The sequence below is a fragment of the Eulemur rufifrons genome, chromosome 30 (assembly GCF_041146395.1).
Source record: "Eulemur rufifrons isolate Redbay chromosome 30, OSU_ERuf_1, whole genome shotgun sequence".
Taxonomy (NCBI): Eukaryota; Metazoa; Chordata; class Mammalia; order Primates; family Lemuridae; genus Eulemur; species Eulemur rufifrons.
In genome coordinates, this window is record NC_091012.1 from 124,350,865 (window position 1) to 124,376,320 (window position 25,456).

At 38.0% G+C, this 25,456-nt stretch overlaps 1 protein-coding gene across 1 annotated transcript in view; it reads right to left on the minus strand.

The window, feature by feature from the left end:
- Positions 1-25,456, minus strand: part of PDK3 (pyruvate dehydrogenase kinase 3) — a 64,984-nt gene that overhangs the window by 18,273 nt on the left and 21,255 nt on the right. Inside the window, exons 2-6 of the mRNA XM_069463603.1 lie at positions 23,824-23,965; positions 19,495-19,566; positions 15,061-15,245; positions 12,338-12,427; positions 669-746 (exon numbers count right to left, since the gene is read on the minus strand). Coding sequence (XP_069319704.1) covers positions 669-746; positions 12,338-12,427; positions 15,061-15,245; positions 19,495-19,566; positions 23,824-23,965 — 567 coding nt within the window. The remainder of the gene's footprint in view (positions 1-668; positions 747-12,337; positions 12,428-15,060; positions 15,246-19,494; positions 19,567-23,823; positions 23,966-25,456) is intronic.

Below are 25,456 nucleotides of genomic sequence, written 5' to 3' on the forward strand. Positions count from 1 at the left end.
TTTATAACTTTGTGCATTTTCTACCTGATTACTTCTGTTCCAAGAACTTTGGGGTCTAACATAACTGCATCAGACCAATCTGGTTCAACCCATAGGTAAACAAGTTGTGAGTTGTTTTGCAGTTGCTGTGGACCCCCAGATCGAAAGTCATATAACCTGAGCATGCCCAGATGAACCAAGTGTGCAACCATAGACGGAACCTAAGTGCTGAAGTGCTTGGACCCAGGAGTGGGGACTTAATTAAGATGCGGACGCCACACGGCAGGATCCAAGATCCAATCAGATTGAGCCTTGTTGTGACCCCATCGCAAGATCCAATCAGATCATACCTCATTACCCTCTCGATTGTATATAAAACCTGTCGCAATCCTCAGCTCGAGGAGGCAAATTTCTCATTGCAAAAACCCAGTGTTTTGGTGTTTGGCTTTCCCTTCGGCGCTGGCAAACGAACCCAGTTTGGTTCAAATACACTAATACTTTATGCATTCCTATATAAAAACTCCTTACGATTACATACCTGGTTGACCAAAGGTATAGAAGAAGTTTTTAAAAGATATAAAAGATGGAAAAGCAGTATAATTTTAGGATCTCATTGAAATACAGCTCAGGTATAATCAATTTTTTAGTCAGCTTCTTGGTATTTAAGGTTAAAATTCTTTTTCTTTTACCATTGAATTCTTCAACTTCCAGCTCTGGAGCTACCAGGTAATATTGCTCACATAGCATCTTGGCTGTTTCATATGCATCTGCAAAGACAGAAAAAAGTTTAGCTGCTGCACTAATAACATAGTCACAAACATGTAAATACATATAAAATAAACTGTCTCAACTGATGGACTTAGAATTAATTATCTACCACCTTTTAAAAAATAGCCCTTTTTGGCTATTACTATGACTAAAACAGAATTTCTCTTTCCTTAAAGTTTTAATGACCACAACAATGTCAAAATACTAATGACAATGTAGCTAGCTCTATATCAAACACACATTTAACCTTTACATATTCCTAAAAGGTGCTTTTCATGAAAATCTTAGAACTCAAGACTATGCTTCTGAGTACCATGCAACCTGACTAAATTGTGGTAAAAGGATATTTGTTATAATTTTAAAAATAATAGTGGTAACAGTCTTATGATTTGCCAGAGTTACTTGTAAATGAAGCATCAATAAGTATTTGCTGAATGAATAGGTTCCCATGAGTCACACAATTTAACTTACTGGAGACACCACTATCACTTCAAAATGTTCTTTAAGTTAGTTAAAGGTAACAGGTTGGGGCTGATATTTATCACAGTCTGAAGAGCAACAGTTCACTTTTAAAAAGGGAAATATAAAAAACACAGGGCAAGAGGATCAGGACCATTACAAGAAATAGCTGGAAGAGGGAATTCAGGAGGTTCAGAGATGAGGAACAAATTCAGGAAGCAAAGGTACATTATGATATATTGCATGTGTACCTTTTCTCTTGAACTATAAACAATCTGAAGTCAGGGTCAGGGTCTGTGTCTTAACACTTGTTTTTTAACTTACGTAGAACTTTGTATAGTGCCCACGTAGATGGTCAATAAATATTCCTTAGTTTGATAAATTTTAAACCTTTTGATAATTTATTTTAAAAAAACTTTGAGATAAAATTCTCATACAATCTGCACACTAAAGTATACATACAACTCAGTGATGTTTAGTATATTTGCAGAGCTGTGCATTTGTCACCGCAATCAAGTTTACAACATTTTCATCACTATAAAAAGCCCCAAACCCATTAGCAGTCACTCCCCTCCACCCAGCCCTAGGCAACCACGGATTTGCTTTCTGTCTATAAATTTGCTATTCTGAACATTTCATATAAATGGAATCCTATTATATGTGGTCTTTTGTGACTGGCTTCTTTCACTTAGTATGTTTTCAAGGATGATCTATGATGTAGCATGTATCAGTGCACTCCTTTTTATTGCTGAATAATATTCCAATGTACAAATATACCATACTTTATTTATCCACTCATCAGCTCATAGACATTTGGGTTGTCCACTTTTGGCTATCGTGAATAATGCTGCTATGAACATTGATGTCCACGTTTTTGTGTGAACGTGTTTTCATTTCCCTTGGGTATATACCTAGGAGTGGAAGACTGCTGGATCATATGGTGACTCTGCATTCAAACATTTGAGGAACTGTCAGACTGTTTGCCAAAGCAAGATTTATTTTTAAAGCTTCACCTTTGCAATTTCTAAAGATCAGAGATTCAAATTATGTTAAAATGCTTCAGGGACACATTTGCAATGTTCTCGACAGGGTATCAGCTCTTTGTAGACAGACTCCTACTTCTTTTCTATTCCCCACATCAATACTGTGCATGGAGTAGATAATGTACTTGTTTAAGATTCAAGAGGTCAGAGAAAGAGGGAGGGAAGAAAAGGAAGAAAGGGGAAAAAATAAGCCCTACAGAATTTAAATATGTGAAAATTTGACATTATTAACCTAAAATAATACAAAGATAAGATTAGGGTATGTTCAGATAAATTTTGGTTCATTTACTTCATGTTGCTATCAGATTAAAATTTTATCTATTATTTGACCTCAGAGTAAAATTATGATTATTTTATTAAACTTTTAAAATTAAACTGCTATAAAAACCAAAGAGAGAGACATTAGAGTAACTCTGACAAAATGAAATAATGAGGGAAAGCAAAAAGGAAACAGCAGTAAGAGGAGAAAAAAAATTTTAAGAAATTGATCAGTATGAAAATAGACATTAAAGTAGGACTGGATTTCAATCCTGAAAATAAGAAAGTTAAAATTTAGAATTATACTAAATTTACAAGTTTTTTCCTAGGGCATAATAAATCCCATTAAATCTCTGTAAAGTACTTTTGTCAAAAGAAGAAAAATCAAGACTCACTCCTTTTGCTTTGGCTATAGCACCAAACAATGCTACATCTCCACCTAGTGACGTGATAGCACAAAGCCGACCATGAAGTTCCAAGGCCACAAATACTGAAATCTAAAGACAATGCTTTGTTATCTATATACAAAGCCAATATATCTCCACAAAACAATTTCTCCAGGTATGTAAAAAAGATGTTTTAACATTGCTCTTCCATTTGCTATACAACAGGAAAATAACCTACACCCATTAAATGTGCTAATTCCTCAAGGTATTAGTTTGCCCAGTAGCACGATTGTGACAGCATTATCAAGAAAAAGTGCTACACAGATTTAACCTGTGAAAGATGTTGGAGCCCAGAAAGAAGCAGCCAACTCAAAACTCGAAGGTCTTTGAGTATGGTTCGTAAAACCACATGTAAATAAGAAATTTTTAAGCATCAGTATAAAGTATAGTGCATCGATGCTATAATTAAGAATTGCATGATGATCCTTGAACAACTCAAGTCATCACAATGTAGATTCTCATACACCTGCCAGCCAAAAGCATTTTGGGGGTGTTAATGGTAATATGTATATTGATGTGCATCGTTATAAATTCCCACAGCATGTCATAATGCCTTGGACACAATATACACTTAGTGAGCATTTTTTAAATGGACAATCCTCTGGCCCATGATAACGTTCTCAACACAAAATCAATTACAGCAATTGGAGGTGCTCTTTCTGGTTAGACTGGGAACTAGAGGCCTAGAGTGATTCCCAAACTTGGTTTGTATGTAGAATTTATTGCCAACTTTTAAAAAAGGGTATAGATTATGAAATGAACCCTGGAAATTCTGAGGCAGCAGCTCTATGCTGAGGCCTGAGAATCCATATTTTAAAAACATAGCAGGTAATTCTGAAGAGAAGCTAGACTTGGGGACTAGTAGCCTGGTAAGTCAAGTCTGGGTCACACTAATTCTGCCACTGTGTCTCCCAGCATATGAATGATCATGGGGTACTGGGGTATATGATAGCACATACATACTTAAACAGGATACTTCTGTTTAAGTAAAATAATTTAACAGGAAAGTGAAAAAGCTTTAAAAAAATTACCACCATAACAATCAAAATTCAACTATTGGCTTATAAATTTCCTTTACTTCTAGAGTAAAGTGCAAGTTCTACTTATAATAAGCTTTCTAATAAAACTTTTCTACTTTTTTAATTAGAAATCAAAATTTCAAAAAAGATAATTACTAAATTACTTTTATGTGCAATATATTTGAGCCAGTATTTACTACTAATCTTTAAAAGGAAATATTAGGAAATTATTATTATTGCTACTGAATATAAGTAATACTCATTATTTTAAGAACCTGTTTTCAAGGGTGTTGATCATAAAGTAATTAACAAAGCTGTGGGTATGGCACATACATACTTCCCCAGGCTAAAATATCCAAACTGTAAATACATAGGACTAAAAATTAAAAAGGCCAAGCCATATAGAGTAGGGTGAAGGTTCACAGAGCAACCAGACCAACAAATCCAATCTAGCCATGAATCCATTTTAAGAAACAGCACACAGGAAAATTTAATAGATAATGGAGGCTATTTATTAGATTTTTTTATCAGAAGATTTTCCTGTTCAAAATTTCCCATAGAATTCTGCTATCAAATATTAATTAGCCTCTATCCCAAATACATGCAAACATTTGTTTACAAGTATCTTGTAAGAGGCTAGACTAGGATGAATGAGTGCTGAAAAAATTAAAATGAAGGTGCCAAGGTCCCTGGTCTTTGAGTCTAATAGAATACAGAAAAACATAAAGCTCAAGTTTAAGAAGCCACTGCTTCTTAAGGTAAACAAAAATGCCCATAAAGCATTGGAAAATGCTGATATGCTTTCAATTTCTTAATAAAAACAATCCCACAGCATTTATTGTCATCTGGTAGTAACATAAGGGTAATTAAAACAATATGAACAAATGTTTTAGAACTATACTCCCAACAAAGGACATCTAAAACAACAAGCTATTACCTACTCAACAATTTCTCACTTTCTTGATCATTTCTATTTCTAGTTGGGGACATTTTATAGCAGAATATTATCATCTCCTTTTAGCATGATCCAACCCAGTTGTTTCCTTGACTTTTACAATGAATCTCTTATCCATCATCTGATACAAGATTCATAAGCTCATCAAAACCAATGATACAGCCCTCTAGCTGCATATTCACTTGCTTACAGAGCCATACCTGAATCCAGGATCTATGAAGATAAGATTGACAGGCTACACCATCAACTTCTGCACTTTTTGGCCATGGCCACAGTACATCATAGAAGCCCACAAAGATCACACTGAATCACACACTACCTTAGGAAACAACTTCTAGAATTGACACACTGCTTTTTAGAAACCCTTTTAAGTTTCAAAGCAATTCTAATAAGGCATGTCTATTATCATCCTCCCTACCCAAAACCCATCTCAAGTGGGAACCACCATGGGTTTTAAGGAAAAAAAAAAAAAAAAAAAAGCTCCTTCACCCTCCAAACCCAAGCAGACTGAATAAGTGGGAGTGTAACATCTAATGTAAGGGCGACCAAGCTCTAGGCTGACAAGAATCCTAAAACTTGTGGTCACAGGCAAAAAAAAAAAAAAAAAGATGAACTGAGCCAATTAAATTCATCTTTTAGGAATTTAGGATCAAGACACTCAGGATGAACAAGCAGGGCAGAAGCCAAAGGGGTACGCTGAGAATTATCATGGCAGGCCTAGAGTGCCCAAGTCAGCCATTGGACAGACAGAAAAAGGTAAATGCAACAAGCAGAGAATGGCAGGGAGGCTGTGACTTGGCAACTCCAGTTGCAAAGATACACAGAAAACAACCTTCTTTTCTTTCTGCTTCCCAATTCCAATTTCCATAGCTCCAACTGTAAAGTGCTTCCTGTCCTAGGATTACCATGGGACCTACTAGGTTCCTTTAAAAAAGTCTGTTTCTTGGCTGTGCACAGTGGCTCACGCCTATACTCCTAGCACTTCAGGAGGCTGAGGTGGGAGGATCGCTTGAGGCCAGGAGTTTGACACCAGCCTGAGCAAAAGCGAGACACAGTCTGTACAAAAAATATAAAAATTAGCCAGGCATGGTGGTGCATGCCTGTAGTCCCAGCTACTGGAGAGGCTGAGGCAGGAGGATCGCTTGAGCCCAGGAGTTTGAGGTTGCAGTGAGCTGTGATGAGGCCACTGCACTCTAGCCCAGGGAACAGAGCCAGACCCTGTCTTGAAAAGAAGAAAAAAAAAAATCTGTTTCTTGAGCTAGCGTGAGTGGGTTTCTGTTACTTGCAACCTGAAGAGTCCAGGTGAGAGCATAAGACATTATTTCTGAACTAGAATAATGCCACACTCTGAGGATACCATTTGTATGCTATTATGCTAAGTAATAACAGCATGTAGGAACAACACAGGCAACTTAACATTGCTGTGAGAGCTGACTTTTGTACCGAGTATTTAAGTTTGTACCTTTAAAATGATCTTACCACAGGATTTTCCATTTTATTTCCTAGTTTCTTACAAAGAAAGGAGGGAAAAGGGTCACAATGGAAGGTACCTCCCAAAGGATAATAGGACCTACTTTACAACAGTAATTCTAGCATTCACTACCTAGAGTCTATAATTTGCAGATGTGTAAAGGTAGATATTAATGTGCTAAATAAGCAGCAAGGAGGCATGCTTCAGTGTTCTGCATGTTCAATTAATGCTATGCAAGATGCACCCCACTTTTACACGTTGATACAACTGTCTAGTCAAAAATAAAAATATTGTCCCTGCCCTTCTATATAGAAGTATTCTGTAGTCTGTCTCAAGAGATCTAAGGATGGGATCAGTGATAGTTCGTTAAGGCTTATTAAGGCTGCAAAATACACACATGTGTACATGCACAACCCTATGCACACACACGGTCATTTGATCTTCACAGCTGAGAAAATCATTACTAGAGCTGTCATTAAAACCCAGAACCTTATTCTCTTTATATGAAGCTTCTTAAAACAAAAGGAAGGAAAAAATATTAGATATAGACATGCTGAGTTAGAAGATTAACTGAGAAATCTCAGAGGATAACGGGAGAAGGTAAAAAGCCAGTGCAAAAATACCAACTACCAAGAAGGAGGGAGCAGTAAGACTCATTAAGAGTAACAGGAAGCTGACAGGCCTGGGCCTCTTGAGACTTTCTGATTGTTGCTGCTGGGGCGTTTGGGGATGGAGACTCCAGTGCCTTTTAGCTAGAAGACACAGAAGAATTTTCAGGCCTTTTGATCTCTGGCACTCTGTGCCTTGTTTATTCTCTCTCAGTCTTATTTTGAGCTAGAAAGAGCTTCTGCTTAGGTATTCTGACACCCAAGAGAATTAAGAAGAGGGCCCATAGGAAATGAAACAGCTGACTGTTAAAATTTGCTTTAGTCTACAGGGAGAAAAGAGACTTTCAGGTTTCCTTCTAGGTTGCCTAGCCCATTTTGCCATGGTAGTGACTGATTTAAGGCCAATCCCCCAGTGAGGAATAAAGATTATACATACTTGGCTGGAAAGACCATTTGAATGTACAGATTATGAGTATCACAGGGCAGACATAGGAAAGACTCCAACAATATTGATACAGAGAGCAGGAGAGAGGCTCCTAACTGTCAGATATTGAATTCTGGTATCCAGGAAGGTTGTGTGTGATGAGCATGAATGCTGGACATAGGGAAATACATAAATACAATGGATTTCACAGAGACAAAGATTATTCATAATATTTGCAATTGTACACTGATCTGTAAATCTAGTAAAAGTTCAAATGTATAAAACAATGTTCTCACTGGGTTAATAAAAACAGGTAATTTTTATTCTCTTCTCTCTTTTCCCACATTTTCTAAGTTTTCTTCAATGAGCACTTTTATTATTTTGGTAATATGGTATTAGTCTTCTTAACTGTCCCAACTGGGAACAGAGGTTGGATGATTAATAAAAATGTTGGATAAAGTGGGAAACCATAAAATGTGATTACTACCATAAACATTAACTTAAAATGCACATTTCAATATGCAATTTATTCCTACATCTATCTTTTCATATAAGGTCAAAGCCTTTTCTTTGAATATGGATCAGTTTCGGGTTCCAGGTCATCTTTCTTGGATAAATGATACCACTACCTCTATGAATTCCGATCTGTTTCAAGTGTAATAAACTTAAAGATACTCATGAAGCAACCTGAGTATGAATTTTCCTTGTAATATTTTTACTCTGTGCTTTCCTGTAATCTCATTGTTTTTTTGCTCACAGTAATTTCATTACATTTTTAAGAGACTTTCCTTTATTGGGTCTTTTAATGGAAATAAGTCTCTTTTTGTACTTATATTTCTTCAGTTTATATAACATTTAAATAAATTATGTAGTCATAATAGGCAGTATAACTTACACCAGCGGTCCCCAACCTTTATGGCACCAGAGACCGGTTTCATGGAGGACAATTTTTCCACTGTAGGGGGGTGGGCGGAGGCGGAGCTCAGGTTGTGATGTGAACGCCACTCACCTCCTGCTGTGCAGCCTGGTTCCTAAGTTTCGTGGAAAACGATTTTTCCACAGAAGGTGTTGGAGGTGGCGTTCAGTGGTAATGTGAAGCCCAGTTCCTAACAGGCCACAAACTGGTACCGGGCTGCAGCCTGGGGGTTGGGAACCGCAGACTTATACCAATGGCTTGGGTACAAATAAGCGACCCTTAGTCAGCATACACATCACCAGGTGGAAGCAGAAGTACCAAAGAATACTAGAAAGTATATACAAGCTAAGAGTATTTAGTGTGCTGTGGGTTTCAGCATGCATGATTACAAAATTTACAAAGGGAATGAAGGGCACCAGAAAAGTCAATTATGTGGAGGATGCTTCATGGTGTTTATGCACTTTCATAATTTGAAACCAACTCAACTGTTTTTATCCTTAAGGGAAGATGCTGCTGAGAGATAAAGAAACATGGTTTGAGACAGTAAGGAATGGGGAGCATGCCAGTCCTTCCTGTTCATCCCATGGATGTGGGATTGGGATGCATGTGTGTGCCCATGTGTGCTGGGGAAGTGGGATTCTGAGTCGCAGAAGGGCATGGGGAGTGACTGTCATTGGATAGGGTTTCACCAGAAATCGAAGCTTCAATTATGCCAAACAAGTGGTAGGAATGATTAAATGAGAGGATGTAGTAAACTTTGCTCACCATACACTACTAGGTGTAAAGTTTAAAAAGGGCAGGAGAAAGCGAAGATAAAGCTATGAGTACAAGAGGGAAGAGAAAGGAAGGGACTGTGGCCTATGGTCAAAATTGTGAATAACAGGGTCAAAGAAAATCGGAGGTTATGAAGTAGTAGTTTATGCAGGCGTAAACTTTCAGGGTTTGCTCTTTTAAATATGCATCAAATTATTCTGCATATAATAATCTTCAGCTAGTTTTTGGTACAAAACTTGTATCATTAAGAGAAGTGATGTAAAAGTGTTTAAGAGCCTGGGGTGGGGGGCAAGGGCAATATACGTAACCTAAACTTTTGTACCCCCATAATATGCTGAAATAAAAAGTGTTTAAGAGTAATTCCAGACTTTTAAAAATTTATATCCAAGTTACAAAGATCAACTTAAGTACAAATAATGACAAGACCAGGTAATATATACTAAATACAGTAAGAACAATACAGACAGTAAGTGCCATAAAGCAATAGATTCTTTTCACTGTAAGAGTCAAGTCACAGAAGATTCCTCTTCAACTCTCCCACGGTGCCTTTGACTGCACATTAGCAGTGGTTAATCTCTCTGTTCTATAGAAGGGGTAACAGTTTCATAAAACTCCCTGCTACTTATCTAGTTGTACTAGTTCCTGGTTAAAATCTCCCTAAAAGCTAATGAAAGACTTTATTTGTGAAGAAATAATGAGATGATAAAAATGAATGTTTTAAAAACTTTATCATGAAGAATTTCAAATACATACCAAAGCACAGAGCACAGTACAGGGTGTCCCAAAATTTGCCATACATAGGGAAATGGGAAGTTGTAGCTAAATGTACCTTTATTTACAAAATATTCATTACAAAATTTTTCCTTTGTATGGAGACTTTTGGGACACCCTAGATAATGAATCCCCATGTGCCCGTCAACATACGGCCAATCTTTTTCACTCCCCTCCCTCTGTGTAACTTTGGAGCAAATCCCACGTCATTTCATATCATGTGGGTAAATATTTTTAAATACCTCTCTCAAAGCTAGGACTCCTTTACAAAAACATAACCATACACCAAATATCATACCTAAAAAATTAATAATATTTCCTTAATGTCAAATATCCAGTGTTCAAATTTTCAATTGTCCTATAAAAGCCTGAAATGACTTTTTAAAGTATTTTATAATTTATGCTGGAAACGAAAGTAAAGGTACCAGCCCACTATATAATCAATGGCATAAATGAGAAGCCAAATGATTTGCCTGACACCTAAGGACTACCTACTGCTAATAAACCTGTGTACAGCCTTTGCTGTGTGCTAGCAATACTTTAGGGGCTCTACACATATTAACTCATTTAACCCCATGATATAGGTGAGTTACCAATGGCATCATTTTACAAATGAAGAAACTGAGACCCAAAGAGGTTACTTAACATGTCCAAGGTAACCCGGCTAACCCAAATGCCCATCAGCTGATGAATAGGTAAATAAAATATGTTATAGCCATACAATGTAATATTTTTCAGTCATAAAAAGGAATGAAATACTAATAGATATAACAACATGATGACCCTTGAAAACATTACGCTAAGTGAAAGAAGCCAGTCACTAAAGGCCACATACGGTATGATTTTGTTTATATGAAATGTCCAGAATAGGAAAATCTATACAGAGACAAAAAGTAGATTAGCAGCTGCTTAGGGCTGAAGAAAGGGGTACTAGTAGGGGGTGATCGCTAATGGGTAGAGGGTTTCTTTCTGGGGTGATGAAAATGTTCTAGAATTGGACTGTTGTGATGGTTGCACAACTCTGTGAATATACTAAAAACCACTGAATTGTATACTTTAAATGGGTGAATTTTATGGTATGAGAATTATATCTCAATAAAGCTGTTTTTTTAGAGTAAATCATCAAAAGGTTTAAAATGTATCAAACCAAGGAATACATATTAATCACTTACACAGGCACTATGTAAGTCACAAAACACATACAAGACACAAATCCTGACCTCCAATTGGTTACAGTTCAAGAGAAAAGGCACGCATGCAATATATTATAGTACACTTTTGCTTTCTAAATTGTGTCTTTTTCTTGAAGAGGTGGTCAACTGCCTAAACCCAGTCTTCTGATTCATAAAAAGCACTGGGCTAGGGCCTAATGCTCATAAAAGCTATAAGACCGATCCCTTCCCTTTTCCCCCTGGAGGTCTGCAGAGGTTATGATCAACCAATGAGCTATCTTGTGAGAGAACAACCTATAGGATGACTCTTAGGGAGCTGAGGCTGAGCCTATTCACTTTATAAATGAAATATTGTGAGTAAATGTTTTCTAACTAAATAGAGGCCAGGGTAGCTTGACAATCCCAGGCTGAGCTAAAACCAATGGGCCTGGGTCCTCCTCCCTGGGTTTAGGAGTGCCCAGGGTAAACAAGTTGCACAGGTTTTCCTTTGCTATGGCTACTGAAGAACAACAAAGATTCTTGATGAAGACTAGGGAGAGTTGTGGTCATGAAAACTTTTAAGGTGAGTGTTTAGAGGAGGGTGATGAGGGCTACAGTAGGAGATATGATCTGGGAAAGGGGACAGTTTGGGGATCCGAGGCTGTACAGAGTGACCATAGTACTGAAGACATGCAGGGACCTGGTGGATCACTCACAACCAGGAAGGCTTCCTAGAAATAGCATTTATCTTAAATGAATAATGAGGAAACTGCTGTTCAAATTCAAAGTGCCTGAGTACCACGGACTTAAGGATACAGGGCTCAGTTCTGCCCTGAGGCTACTGGGACTGTGTCTAGCTTGATGTCCAGTGAACCCATGAAGCTCGCATGCCACCTAGATTCTAAAACCAGGGTTGCACATCAGAAAGATGTTTAAATTTTATAGACTTGCAAATTCAGCCTAATTTTATAATAAGGATTTGTATTCTCTGAAATTTTCAGATAATGGTGACAATCAAAACTTAGAATCTTCCTTAAATGTTTACTGCTTGAGATAGAATGACAAGGAAAACTCTAATCAATGAAGTAGAAACTCACATTTTAAGCATTACAAATGATGCATCTTTCCTTGAACTGCCCAGAAAGAACATTTCATATTTGGATCAAGTGGCTTGGGCCCAGAGTGGTCTGATGAATAGCAGACAACTCAGCAACATAACCTTATAGCCAAGCTGCCTCAAATAAACCACAATCCTATTTGAACTACAAATGATAACATCATAATGGTCTCCTTACCTTTCACCACATCAGCCACATTACAGGTGGGATCAATACTTCCTATGTGTTTAGGATGAGCAGGATTAGTGTCACCACCAAACAGAAGTGCTAAACAAACACAAAAGGGAAGAGAAGGGATTAAAACACAGCAGGCTAGGATCAAGCACAGAAATACACAGGGGTTTAGAAAGGATCTCTTATTTGTGAGAAACATCAGTCAGTATCCACAATGATTTATAGCAATGGAATATACACAACTGATGGGTGAGCAACTCTATTGGCCAACAAAGAAGGAAGGATGGGCTTTAAGACCTGTCACTGCAGTCAGCAGACCCTAAAGCAGTGACACGTGCCAGGTGCCCAATCCTTTCTCCCTAGCCCAATGTGATTTGGATGAAGAAACTTACTTTCATCCTTAGTCAGCTTCACTCATCTTCTCAGTACTACTCTAGACATTTATTCTGACATTTGCTAAATATTTACAGCATACAATCTGTACCATTAAGACAGGCCTGCAAAGTGTCTTCACTGACAGTGTTTCAGATGCCTCCATCACAGATGATCATTTTTCTTTTCTTTTCTTTTTTTTGAGACAGAGTCTCGCTCTGTTGCCCAGGCTAGAGTGCTGTGGCATCAGCCTAGCTCACAGCAACCTCAAACTCCTGGGCTTAAGCAATTCTCCAGCCTCAGCCTCCCGAGTAGCTGGGACTACAGGCATGTGCCACCATGCCCGGCTAATTTTTTCTATATATTTTTAGTTGTCCAGATAATTTCTTTCTATTTTTTTAGTAGAGACGGGGTCTCACTCTTGCTCAGGCTGGTCTCGAATTCCTGACCTCGAGCGATCCTCCCGCCTCGGCCTCCCAGAGTGCTAGGATTACAGGCGTGAGCCACCGCGCCCGGCCTATTTTTCAATGTTGTGTACACAAGCAGTAGTTGTTCAAGTATTTTTAAAAGTACACTCAGGGCCGGGCACGGTGGCTCACGCCTGTAATCCTAGCACTCTGGGAGGCCGAGGCGGGTGGATCGCTCGAGGTCAGGAGTTCCAGACCAGCCTGAGCAACAGCAAGACCCTGTCTCTACTAAAAAAAAAAAAAAATAGAAAGAAATTATCTGGCCAACTAAAATATATATAGAAAAAAAATTAGCTGGGCATGGTGGCGCATGCCTGTAGTCCCAGCTACTTGGGAGGCTGAGGCAGTAGGATTGCTTAAGCCCAGGAGGTTGAGGTTGCTGTGAGCTAGGCTGACGCCACAGCACTCTAGCCTGGGCAACAAAGCAAGACTCTGTCTCAAAAAAAATAAATAAATAAAATAAAATAAAAGTACACTCAGATAATTTTACAACACATAAGCTTTGCAAAATTTTGTTTCTGAATAAAAGATAACAGAAGCCCCAAAGAAAAAAGCAACCAAAATCTAGGTATACTTTATTTTTAAAGTATAGGTATACTTTAAAAATGTTTATAGGTATACTTATTTTAAAATCAAGCAAAAATTGGGAATAACTTAGACTCCATAAAAATGAAGATGCCTAAATAAAATAGGGGAGATTTTTAAATTATGAAAAATGATAAATATGGGCATTAGGCCAATAAATAAGGTTCCAACTGATTAAGTGGAAGAAAAAAAGGTGTGTAAGCTTAATCAATGATCTAAAAACATGTGCATAAATGTATACATACATATTTAGATCAAGAAATTGTAGTTATCTAAGTAGTTTAGCTGAATAGTATTTAATTTAGGTTCTTTTTCTGTAAATTTCCTGTAAATCACCATACATTTCTATTTTTTAAAGATATACATTTAAAATAAACCCATATTTAACATTTATATAACTATCACTTATCCAAATAAATCAAATTAGTAAAATAAAAATGCTTTGCCTATTTTCTGATTCAGCAAAGAGGATGAATTAGGGTCTAGACATGCATATGCTTTTCCTTAGGAATTATAAAATCAACCAAAGAGACAATGCTGAAAACGAGCCAAATAGTCTTTTGTGTGGAGAGGATTTTAGCTGTTTTTTGACTTATCTTTTTTAATTTTTAATTTTTTTTTTTTCATGTAGAGACGGAGTCTCACTCTTGCTCAGGCTGGTCTCGAACTCCTGAGCTCAAGGGATCCACCTGCCTCAGCCTCCCAGAATGCTAGGATTACAGGCGTGAGCCACCATGCCCAGCCGGTTTTTTTCATATCTGCTTATCACCCTAGAGAATGAACTAAAACTCTCAATATGGGATTATGGACTGACAATCTCACTTAATCTGACTTCAGTGATCACCGTGAAATAAAATATTGATCACTTATGTGACCAACATGCCAATTTAATATTCCCAGTATCAATGTTTTTAAAACTAAGAGAAGGAAAGCACACAACATCCTGGATAAAGAACAGAACATACTCTCAGAGACATGCAAAAGTATTCAGAGATGAAGGCCCAGCTGCCATTAGAAGCCAGTCTCTCATCCCTACCAGGAATACAACAACAGTGGCTTAAAAGGCAGGCAGTGGTTCTGTCTCTAATATGATCACAAAAGCCTTTCAAAAATTTATTTTAACTAAGGATACTAATAGCTTTTTAACAGATAGGACTCACTTAGGAAAAATTAAACTAGAAGAGAAATTTTTACAGCCAAAAATGCAAGTCAGTGAATTAAAAGTGAAGCAACTAGAAAACATTTGGAAGAAATCACTCTGGTTACCTTTTCAAAATTGGACCAAAAAAAAAACCAACTTACTGTGCTGGTTAATAAGCATGCGGAAAGAGATGCGATTGGTATAAAACCGATCCAGAAAATACTGGATGTTACTGCTAATGAAAGGATCAAACCCAAACTTCTCCTTGTATTCAATCACTCCTTGTGCCATTGTAGGAACCACATCATTGTGCCTATTTCTGACTTTAATCAGAACTTGTAGAAAGCTGTATGAGAGGGAAACAAAACGTGGTCAGTCTTTATACGTCATGGGCTGATGCACCGATTCCCCAGCTCCGTCCCCAGACTAGTTGTCTGCTGGTATTTTTATGAGTAGAGACATCACTCTTCATTGTGTGCTACAAGGAACTGGTAGCAAGAAACTAAAGTATTACCCAAGTTTTTGCTTGAAACTTTCTTTCTACAGAAACTCTTATTTCAGGAATGCAAAAGGTAAAAATGTCTAATAGAGAAAAAAATGCTCAAATACCCTTTAAGGAATAGACTGACTTTCTGGATAAGTGATAATACAATACAGGTTCTATAAATGTTGAATAAAGAACTGCAGAACATATCAACATTTATTCTGACAACATGAGGACAATCTCAAAAAAAAAATCTCTAAGAATTTATTAACGGAGTCTCAAAGCAATAGCTTCCATGAATAAAGAAATAATATTGGCTAGGCGCGGTGGCTCACGCCTGTGAGCCTAGCACTTTGGGAGGCCAAGGTGGGAGGATTGCTTGAGGCCAGGAATTTGAGACCAGCCTGGGCATTATAGCAAGACCTCATCTCTACAAAAAAATAGAAAAATTAGCCGGGTATGGTGGCGTACGCCTGTAGTCCCAGCTACTCAGGAGGCTGAGGCGGGAGGATCACTTGAGCCCAGGAGTTGGAGGTTGCAGTGAGCTATGATGACACCACTGCACTCTAGCCTGGACAACAGAGCAAAATCCTGTCTCAAAAAAAAAAAAAAAAAAGAAAGAATGTCACACTTTTTAAGAGCAAAATTTTGAAATACATTTCTCACAGCAGTAAAATACAATGATGAATGTAGAAAGAACAAAGGCAATTAAAACAAACTTATTAAAGTATTCTGGCATATTACTGCAAAGATGCAAAGGGAAAAATATACTAAGAATGGTAACTTAGAAAGACAAGTCAGTCGATGGAACCAAATAAAAAGCTTGGAACCAGGGTCCAAGGGTGAGTATGTGTATATAAAAATTAAGCCTATTGAGAAAGTGACATTGCAAATCAGTAGGGAAACAATCAAATTAACAATCCAATTAATTGGGACAGGAGGCTAACAATTTAAGTCACAGCCCAATTTCAGGCCGTAAGCCAAATATTGGATTGAAAATGTAAAAGGGTGAAATCACAGAAATGAAAATAAAATCAGGTGAATAAGTATACAACCTTGAGGGGGGAAGGAAGGCTGTTCTGAACTTAATCCCAAAGACAGAAACAAATAATATGAAAAAACAAACGATATGACCATGTAGAATTTTAGCAATTCTGTAGGGACACACATTATAAATAAAATCAAAAAACAAAGCAAAACTGGGAAAAATATATTTGAAGAGTTATTATCCTTAATAAAGGAAAAGATGAGCACCCCATCAGAAAACTAGGCAAAGGATCTGGTATTAATGGAGAATTTACCAAAGAGAAAACACACATGACAATAACTTGACCCTCACTAACAATAAAAGCAAACAAAAACAATGCAATACTATTCTCTAACTTATGGTGGGTGTCAGAGTATGGGAGCTTAACTGACATATTTCTAGGGGTAATTTAGCAACATATATCAACAGCTTGAAGAAAATAATTCCACTTCCAGGAATTGATCCTAGGAAGATAACTGAACAAAGTGAATGGCTATATTTAAAAGCTGTTCTTTAGAGCACTGTTTGTACTAGCAAGAAAACTATAAACCAGTGTAAAACCCAGTGGTAGGGGATCAAATTGCATGACCTATCCCAAGATACACTATTAATATGAATATTATAAAACTATTAATAATGGTGTAGATCTATAATGTAGGCACTTGTTTTTATAAAAATTATTTTCTACATATAAAAATATGCATGCCTAGGAAAAAGTATGGATGGAAGGAAAATGTTAATAGAGGTTGTCCCCCAGGACACTATAGTGGTTAGCAGCAGAAATCTGGAGTGACTTTTCTTTTTACTTATCTGAATAGTCTTATTTTTCTCAATATTGATGAAATATTTCTATAATACATACATACAATGAACATAAAGGTGAATAAATCAACTCTGAAATTAGGCCATAATTATTCACAAAAAATTTTATGATGGCCAATTGTCTTTTACATAATACTCTTTTCTAACACATTTATAAATTAAATATTACCAAAGTGAACCAATTCAATATAGCAGAGAAGTGCTTCAACTTCTCTGAAGGGAAGAGACTTACCCCAATGGTTCAATTCTCAGAATTCTTCCCCTATCTTCCAGGTTCTTCTAAACTCTATCATAATGATCAACATGCTTATCCTCTGAGCTACTTTTGCTTTGCTAAAATGATTTCCCTGCTGGTGATCCTATATAACCTCTCGTTGAACAGAAAAGGCTGCTACCATCATACTCACCCACTCTTCACTCCTTCCTTCATCAAAAACATCAGCCTTCTCAAATCCCAACTATCCTAACCAGTCATGTGAACCTGGGCAAGTTGCTGAAACTCACTGAGAACGAGCTCAGTTCAGTTATTACTACGATGATCTGGCACACACTGGATTCAGTGCCGGCAGTTTACAAAGCAGGCTCATCTCCAGAAATCACAACTGACTGACAACCTGTTCCAGAAACTGAGACAGGACTCTGGGAAAACACAGCAGAAATTTAATATAGTGTGCAGTCATCCCTCGGTATCTGCAGGGGATTGGTTCCAGGATCCCCTCGTAGATACCAAAATCCGAAGATGCTCAAGAATCTTATATAAAATGGCATAGCATTTGCATATAATCTATGCACATCCTCCCATATACTTTAAATCAACTCTAGATTATTTATAATACCTAATACAATGTAAGTGCCATATAAGTAGTTGTTATACTGCAGTATTATTTATTTGTATTATTTCTTATTGCTATATTGTTATTTCTTATTGTTTTTTTCCAGAATATATTTCAACCCTTGGTTAGTTGAATCCAAGGATATGAAACCCACGGATATGAAGGGCTGATGGTACTTCCACAAATCTGTGTCCTAAAATTTGAAGCTAGAGAGGTCAGTCCTAATTTTTAGGATTTCAACCAAACTGTCACTAGCTAATGACTTTTGAGAAAACAAAGCTCTGGATTTAATTTAATATCGGTACCTTAAATGACAGCAGTGGCTTATATCAAGGAAAACACTGCATCTGAGGCTCTAACCCAATGCTCCCCCAACATCTACATTTCACACATCCATTAGACAAAACACCTAGCAAAGTATAAAACAGGTCAGGACTTTCTTTCTCTTTATGTTTTAATTTACAACTAAACTTGAGCTAACTACTCATAGCTCAAACTGGCAGTGCTGGCAGTATAGTACATTGAAAAGAACAGTGTACTAAGGAAAAGGAAATGTGATTATAAGTTGAGCTTTGCTATGAACTGTTATAATCATGGGCAAGTCACTTCACATCTCTGACCTCAGTTTCCTTATACGTGAATTCAGAGGACTGGGTTAAATATCTCCTAAGGTCACTTATATTCCTCATATTTCCCTAGTTCTTTTTATGGAACACCTATAAGTCAGGTGTTCAGTCTCACAACTATGTGGACTAGGTTTATACTTAGAAATTCCTCAGCACAATAGGCTTTCGATATGCACTCACGTATACATGAAATAGGAGAAAATTAATTAATATGAAAGGGATACTTAATTTGTTTTGAGGAGGAACACACAGCTAGGGTTAGTGTTTCCTGGCTAAATAAAAATGAAAAAACAGAAATATTCCATCAGTATGAGAATTTAGCAGTCTGTGCATAATGGTAGCAACAGAATTCAGGTTGTTATATAAAAAGCACATTCTTTTACGCTTCTCCAAAATAAAACCATTATAGTTTTTTAAGCTCAAATATAATATCCCATTGAAATCCAAAAAAATTGTAAAAGATTGAGTAGATAAATTCATGTATATATGGAGGCCACTGCATTCTTAAAACCACCACTAGATGGAACATTTACTGCAATATTTATAGTGAGTGCCCAGTTCACCTTGAGTAAATGTATTAAGAATCAGGTCATGAAGCACAACTGAAGTGTCATTATTTCTCCTGTATTATGTTAAATTCTTAACACAAAATTTAAAAAACACAATGCTGAGTCATTACCGATTAAGAAAACTAATGCTTTTGTCCAAATTATACTTCCTGGGTCTTAATGACATGAGTTCCATTTACCAAAATATTTTTTACCTAAATATTTTTATTTTCAGGTAAGTGGTACCATACTTACTTATCCAAGACCTGTGGATCCTCAGGGCTCTTATTTTCATATTCCAAAAGTTCGAGAAAACTCTGCATGTACCTAAAAAAGAAGAATTACTGCGTTAGTTGCCCACCCAACATCCATTCCTCCTTTCCCTTTTCCTAGGAGCACTCCAGATTTTCACTCAGATCTCCATCCCATCACCCCATGCAGCTCAAGTGCTTCAGGGGAAGCTGGTGCCTCCAAAGATCCTGGGTGGCCCCATTTTTCTCTGGGTAATCCTATTTCTCTGTTACTAATTATTAATTAGTCCAGGTCTAAGCCTATCAATGCATGCATGTCCCTGAATATGGGGACGGGCTCAGGGAAGAGCATACTGCCTCAATTCAGGCCAGTAAAATGGGAGAAGACTTGCTAGAAGACTCTGGGAGGGAAATCAACTTGCTCTCCATTTGTACAGTGTGCTATGTGGATGTGAAGCCTGGAACTGCTGCAGCTATTCTACCACCAGGAGGGAATCTAATCTGAAAATGAAGCTGACACCATTGAAAGTAAGGCCTTGATAACCTCATGAATCTCTGAATCAAACCAACACCAAAAGCTCATGCTATGGCTGGACCATCTAGTTACACGAGCCAGGGTCAGGTGCATTGTCTGCTCCTTATAAACAAACATATCCTAACTGATACACTGAGTCTACAGTTTGATTACTAAAAAGGGCATATAAATTTTAAGAAGCACATGCATGACACCGAAGTACATACCAAGAACTTAGAAACTAGTTGTAAAGAAGGTTTCTTCTCACAGTTAAATTAATTTCATCAACACTTAGTGGGGGAGTAGGAATGCCTCTTAGGCCCTCAGAAACAGCTTCTGGATTAAGAATAGCTATATATTTCAATCAGGGCCAGGATAAGAAATAATGTGACCAACATTAAGATCTGGAGAACACAGAAAAATGAGATTCAGAGGGGTACATTAGTGTAGCAGCTACATCCAGCCAGGACCGGCTGGATCTGGTGGGGATTCAAACATTCCAATTAGATACCTGATCTCTATTTTGGGTCTTAACATGTCCTGAAAGAATTATCCCTTTATTCTAATTATTTCTAACAATTAATTACTACTAATCCTATTATCCACTGTAGATGGAGGATGAGGACACCCTAGTAACTAAAAGTAACTGTTACACATATAAATACATCAATACAAATGCCATTGATTCATCAGCTTCACGTGAACTTTGTGACAGTGCATCTGATACTATGCATGTTCATCTCTGGGTATATTTTTTAGAAGTCTCTGGGCACATAAGGATATGTATGAGATATTGTTAAATATCATCAGGTCAAAACACCCTGAGAGGTCAAATTTAGCCAGCCCCAGTGTTGGCCTCTGCCTGGCCATGTGCGAGCAAACTAGGCAGGCATCCCATCCATTCCGAAGGGGAGAGTTCTTTAAAGAGCAAAGTCATAAATGGAGAAAGGTCAAAGATTATGCTGAGGTTTCTAAGACTGAAAGTCAAGAGTGCAAGGAGAGCACACTGTGACTGAGGGGACGGTGGTGGGGCTCATGGCCCATCATACACAAGATTCACTTTTAAAAGGAAAAGGAAAAAGAAATGGCAGCAAAACACAATGCATGATCCTGAACTGGATTCCTAAATCAGGAGAGGAAATTGCTAAAAAAGGGCACTATTAGAACAATTAATAAAGTGAGAACAAGTTCTACATATTAGAAAATATTACTGTATCAATGTTAAATTTCCCAAATGTAGTGATCATACTGAGATTTTCTAACGAGTTGTTCCAAGGAGATACATACTAAAATATTTAGAGGCAAAGGGGCATGATGTGGACATCCTGTGTGTGCATGTACGATATATATACACATATCTACATGATACACACATAGAGACAGAGAAAGAATATGAATGATAATGATAGAACAAATATGGTCAAATATTAACTATTAGTAAATTTACATGAAGGTATATGAAAATTATACTAGTCTTGCAACCCTTCTGTTAAGTAGAAAATTACTTCAAAATAGAATGTTTAAGAACAGGAAGAAATGGTATGTATGTGTTTGGAGTGGATATGGAAGAGGAATGATGAAGAGACAAAAGAAAAAGAGTGGACACAGCAATTTGTGTGAGTCTATATTTTGCCAGGGTGATATAACACAAAAGTACCTTTGGCATTTATCCCTGGTTCCTGGCCCAGAGCTCCTAAAACCTTAGAATTTCCTGAGTGATAGTAATATCTTTGTTATTTATAAGGATCCTCTTTGGATCAAACCAGAGGTTATGCTACTGAGGTGGCTTAGGGTGGGGCCCCAGATAGCCTCAAGATGGGGCTGGTCACCAGAAAGACCAAGTGATTGGAGGATGGGAACTTTTAGTCCCACTCCCAACCTCTGGGGAGGAGAGAGGGCCAAAGACTGAGCTCTGTAAAAGCTCTTGAACAACCAAAAATTCAGAGAGCTTCCAGGTTGGTGAACAGGTGGAGGTACCACCACCAGAAGGGTGGCACGCTGGAGGGGGCATGGAAGCTCCATGCCCACACCTCCCCCCATACCTTGCCCTATGCATTTCTCCCATTTCACTGTTCCTGAATTGCCTCTTTTATAATAAACCTGTAAATGGAAGTAAAGTGCCTTCCCGAGTTCTGTGAGCCATTCTAGCAAAGTATCAAACCTGAGAAGAGGGTCATGGAAACCCAATTTATAGCCACTCCATCAGAAGCACGGGTGGCCCAAGACTTGCAACTGGCATCTGAAGTTGGGGGGGAAGTCTTGTGGGACTGAGCCCTACAGCTGTGAGGTCCTACTAACTCTGGGTAGTTAGTGTCAGGATTGAATTGAATTGCTGAATGCCCAGTTGGTGTCTGGAGAATCGGACAACTGGTTGTTGGTGCTGGAAAACACGGCAGAGCCAGAAATTCACTTTGAAGCCCCTGAAGTAACTTTTACATAAGCAATTGTAAATGTTTAACTGTCACCACCACTAGGATTGGGGACTTGATCTTACCTACCTAGAATTCCCACCATAGTGGCCCCCAATAGTGATTTTATACTTTCTACTGGAAAATCTCTAATGATGGCCTTGAAGCAATAAAGAAGTCTCATGAAAACAAGGACTTGCTGCTCCTTCTGAAACAAACTATAAATGGAGAGCAGAAGGGAACTGAGTATGATACCAAAGCCATGGTCATCGTCTCTGATCTCTCCTTTGTTCCAAAGACCCTGTACCTCACATGGTGAGGAACTGCTGCTTGTCTAGGAAAGGGACTAGACACCGTACCTCTAAGACCACCCAAAATAGTGTTTGTCAGACAATTCATTTTTAGCCCTATGAATTTATTGTAATTAATATTATTGAGGAATGACTATTGAATGTCTATCCTCTTTTAGTAGCCTGGCCTCCGCTAACCTTCTAAATGCCAACTAATTAATAGCTCCATTGTCCTTATATTTGTCTACATCATTCCCTTGTCCTAAAATGCTCTCCCCCACCCATACCTGTCATTTCCACCCACCTATCAAGGGGCAGCACAAAAGCACAGCTGGCATTTCTCCTCCCTTCTCTGTGCTCCCCAGCACTGTGCTTGCTTGAGAGTACTTACGGCATCTGGCTCCCAAACTCCCCCAGCTGTCTCCACAGCGACTTCCACCCTGCTTTTATAACACAGAGCAGACCTGCAAATGTGTCCCAAACACTGTACATGCAAATCCCTTTCTAAAAACACACCACTTGTTCTTCTTACATCCCACCACTCACTGATTTCACCCTGCTTACTTAGTGGGTAGTTTCATCACAAATTCAACTTCCTCAATTAAGTAGCATATGCTTTAACCACAGATATATAAGTGATTTAAGTTTTACTCTGTTAATATTTTCCATACTTTTTTAGGGCAAATGAAACACAGCAGGGAGCTATTAATATTTTTCCAATCTAAGGTTCCCCTTTAAATGACTTGATTTGTTCTAGAAGCAGGACTGCCTTAAAGGAACTTCTGTAAAAGGAAAACAAAAGGAGCAAGGTTGAGACTTAATGTAAGTGGCAAACATCTTATGTGAAGGACTGCAGGCCCACTCACATGGAAAAAAAAGTCAAGAAAGTATCTAGTACAATTTAGAGGTATTTTCACTGAAACAATTTTAAATTGAACAGCAAAAAAAAAAAAAAAAAAAAAAAAAAACCCCACAACACTTTTAATTGCATGGAAAACTCAGCTATCCCAAATGACTCATTCCCAGACGGGAAGTATGTGCACTTTTACAGAGAATGATCCCAATGCCAAATGTTCAGAGCATTGTGGGAAGATCCATTTTAAGACACGTTATTTACTTACCAACTCTGGACCAATCCCACTGAAGGGCGGTTAAGTAAATTATCCGGCAGAAGATTAACTTCTCTCATTGTGTTAGCCAGTCGTACAGGAAGTTCCTTTCGTAGAAACATATATGATGTTTTTTCACATGCATTATCTCTTCCTAGTAAGACATGAAAAATGTTCCATGATTTTACAGTCTAACAGATGGAGAAATAGAGTGCTCTCATGGTATCACAGTTACTACTGGTTGGGAAGAGAAAATTAAATAATCCTGTGGTCTCTAGTTGAATTTTTATCCTCTGAAATAGCAAGTTTAAGAAAATAATTTAATTAGAAGAGAAAAAGAACATTTATTCCAAGAGGCAACCTTGAAACCAGTGTTTTTCATAACACAAAAACGTTCCTAGTGTTACCAGCAGCAATATAAAAGTGACCTGGGATATAATCTGAATTTGTTTTCAAATAAACACTGTGGGAAAACTGCCAAGTACAAAAGTAGTAGAACATGTAAATACACTCCTGTTCATAGGGGTTTTCAGAAGGCAACAGATCCATTCATTCCACAAATATTCACCTACTGAGTGCCAAGTGTTTCCTAAGATTTTCTTTCAGGGACCATAGCTCTGCCATTCTGGGAAGTAGCCACAGACTCTGCGATTCCAAAGGAGGGGCTATGGTCAAGACACAGGGCTTGAGGGTGCCAGAGAAACCAGCTCAGAGGTGGAGTGATCCACGGTGGCATGTCCCAGAGGGTAAGACACATGTTGACTATAAAGAAGGAGATCAGAATCTTCTGGAGGTTGCCCTGAGCTGGTTGTGCATAAAATTTACATAAATAAGAAATAATGAGAGAAAATATACCTGACCACTTAAAAGAGGAAACCCAAGCCCCTTCCTCTGCTGCCACAAGGCCAAGCAGTTCTAGCATTGGTCTTGCCCGCAGCCCCCAGCCCTGCTGTGAACTCCATGATGGTTGGGGGTGGAGGGCCTGACTGAAGGGGCCTGAGCTTTGGAGCCCCAACTCCTCCACTGGGGGTTGTGAAACCTCTGGGAAGCTTCTTCACTTCTCTGCCTTAATCTGTCAAATGGAGATAGAACTTTAGTTTTTGTAAAGATTATATGTGATAACATGCATGAGCCTGACACAGGGCACGTGTCTAATAAACACTGGTCCTTCTGCTGTGATACCTATGAGTCCACCCACCTCCCTCGCACTGGCTACGCCTCTCTGATGTCCCATACTCCGTGGAGGCTGCTCTGAAATGGGCAACATCTGGGCCAGCACCAGGGCCAGAGAGGGAAGCAGAGCTCATCTAACAGTTTTCTCCTCCAAACTCTCCTATTCTTCCATATGTGATAAAGGCAGCAAATTAGGTATTATTTTAGGGATTCAGAAGTAAATTCAATTTTCTAACACTTCCAGTCACATTCTTCTTGGTTCCTTTCCTCTCCCTACCATATAAGACTTGAAATAAAAGAACCCACTCTTGAAAGTCATCTGCAGAACCTTTCTTCCCCACTGATCCCTGATCCTATCTCCTTTTTCAAAAAAGTTAGAATAAAAGATTAAAGTTTTAAATAATCCATCGCTCATTTCCTTCATTCTAAGTATATTGAAGGCCTTTGGCAAATCTTTTAACTAATAGATGAT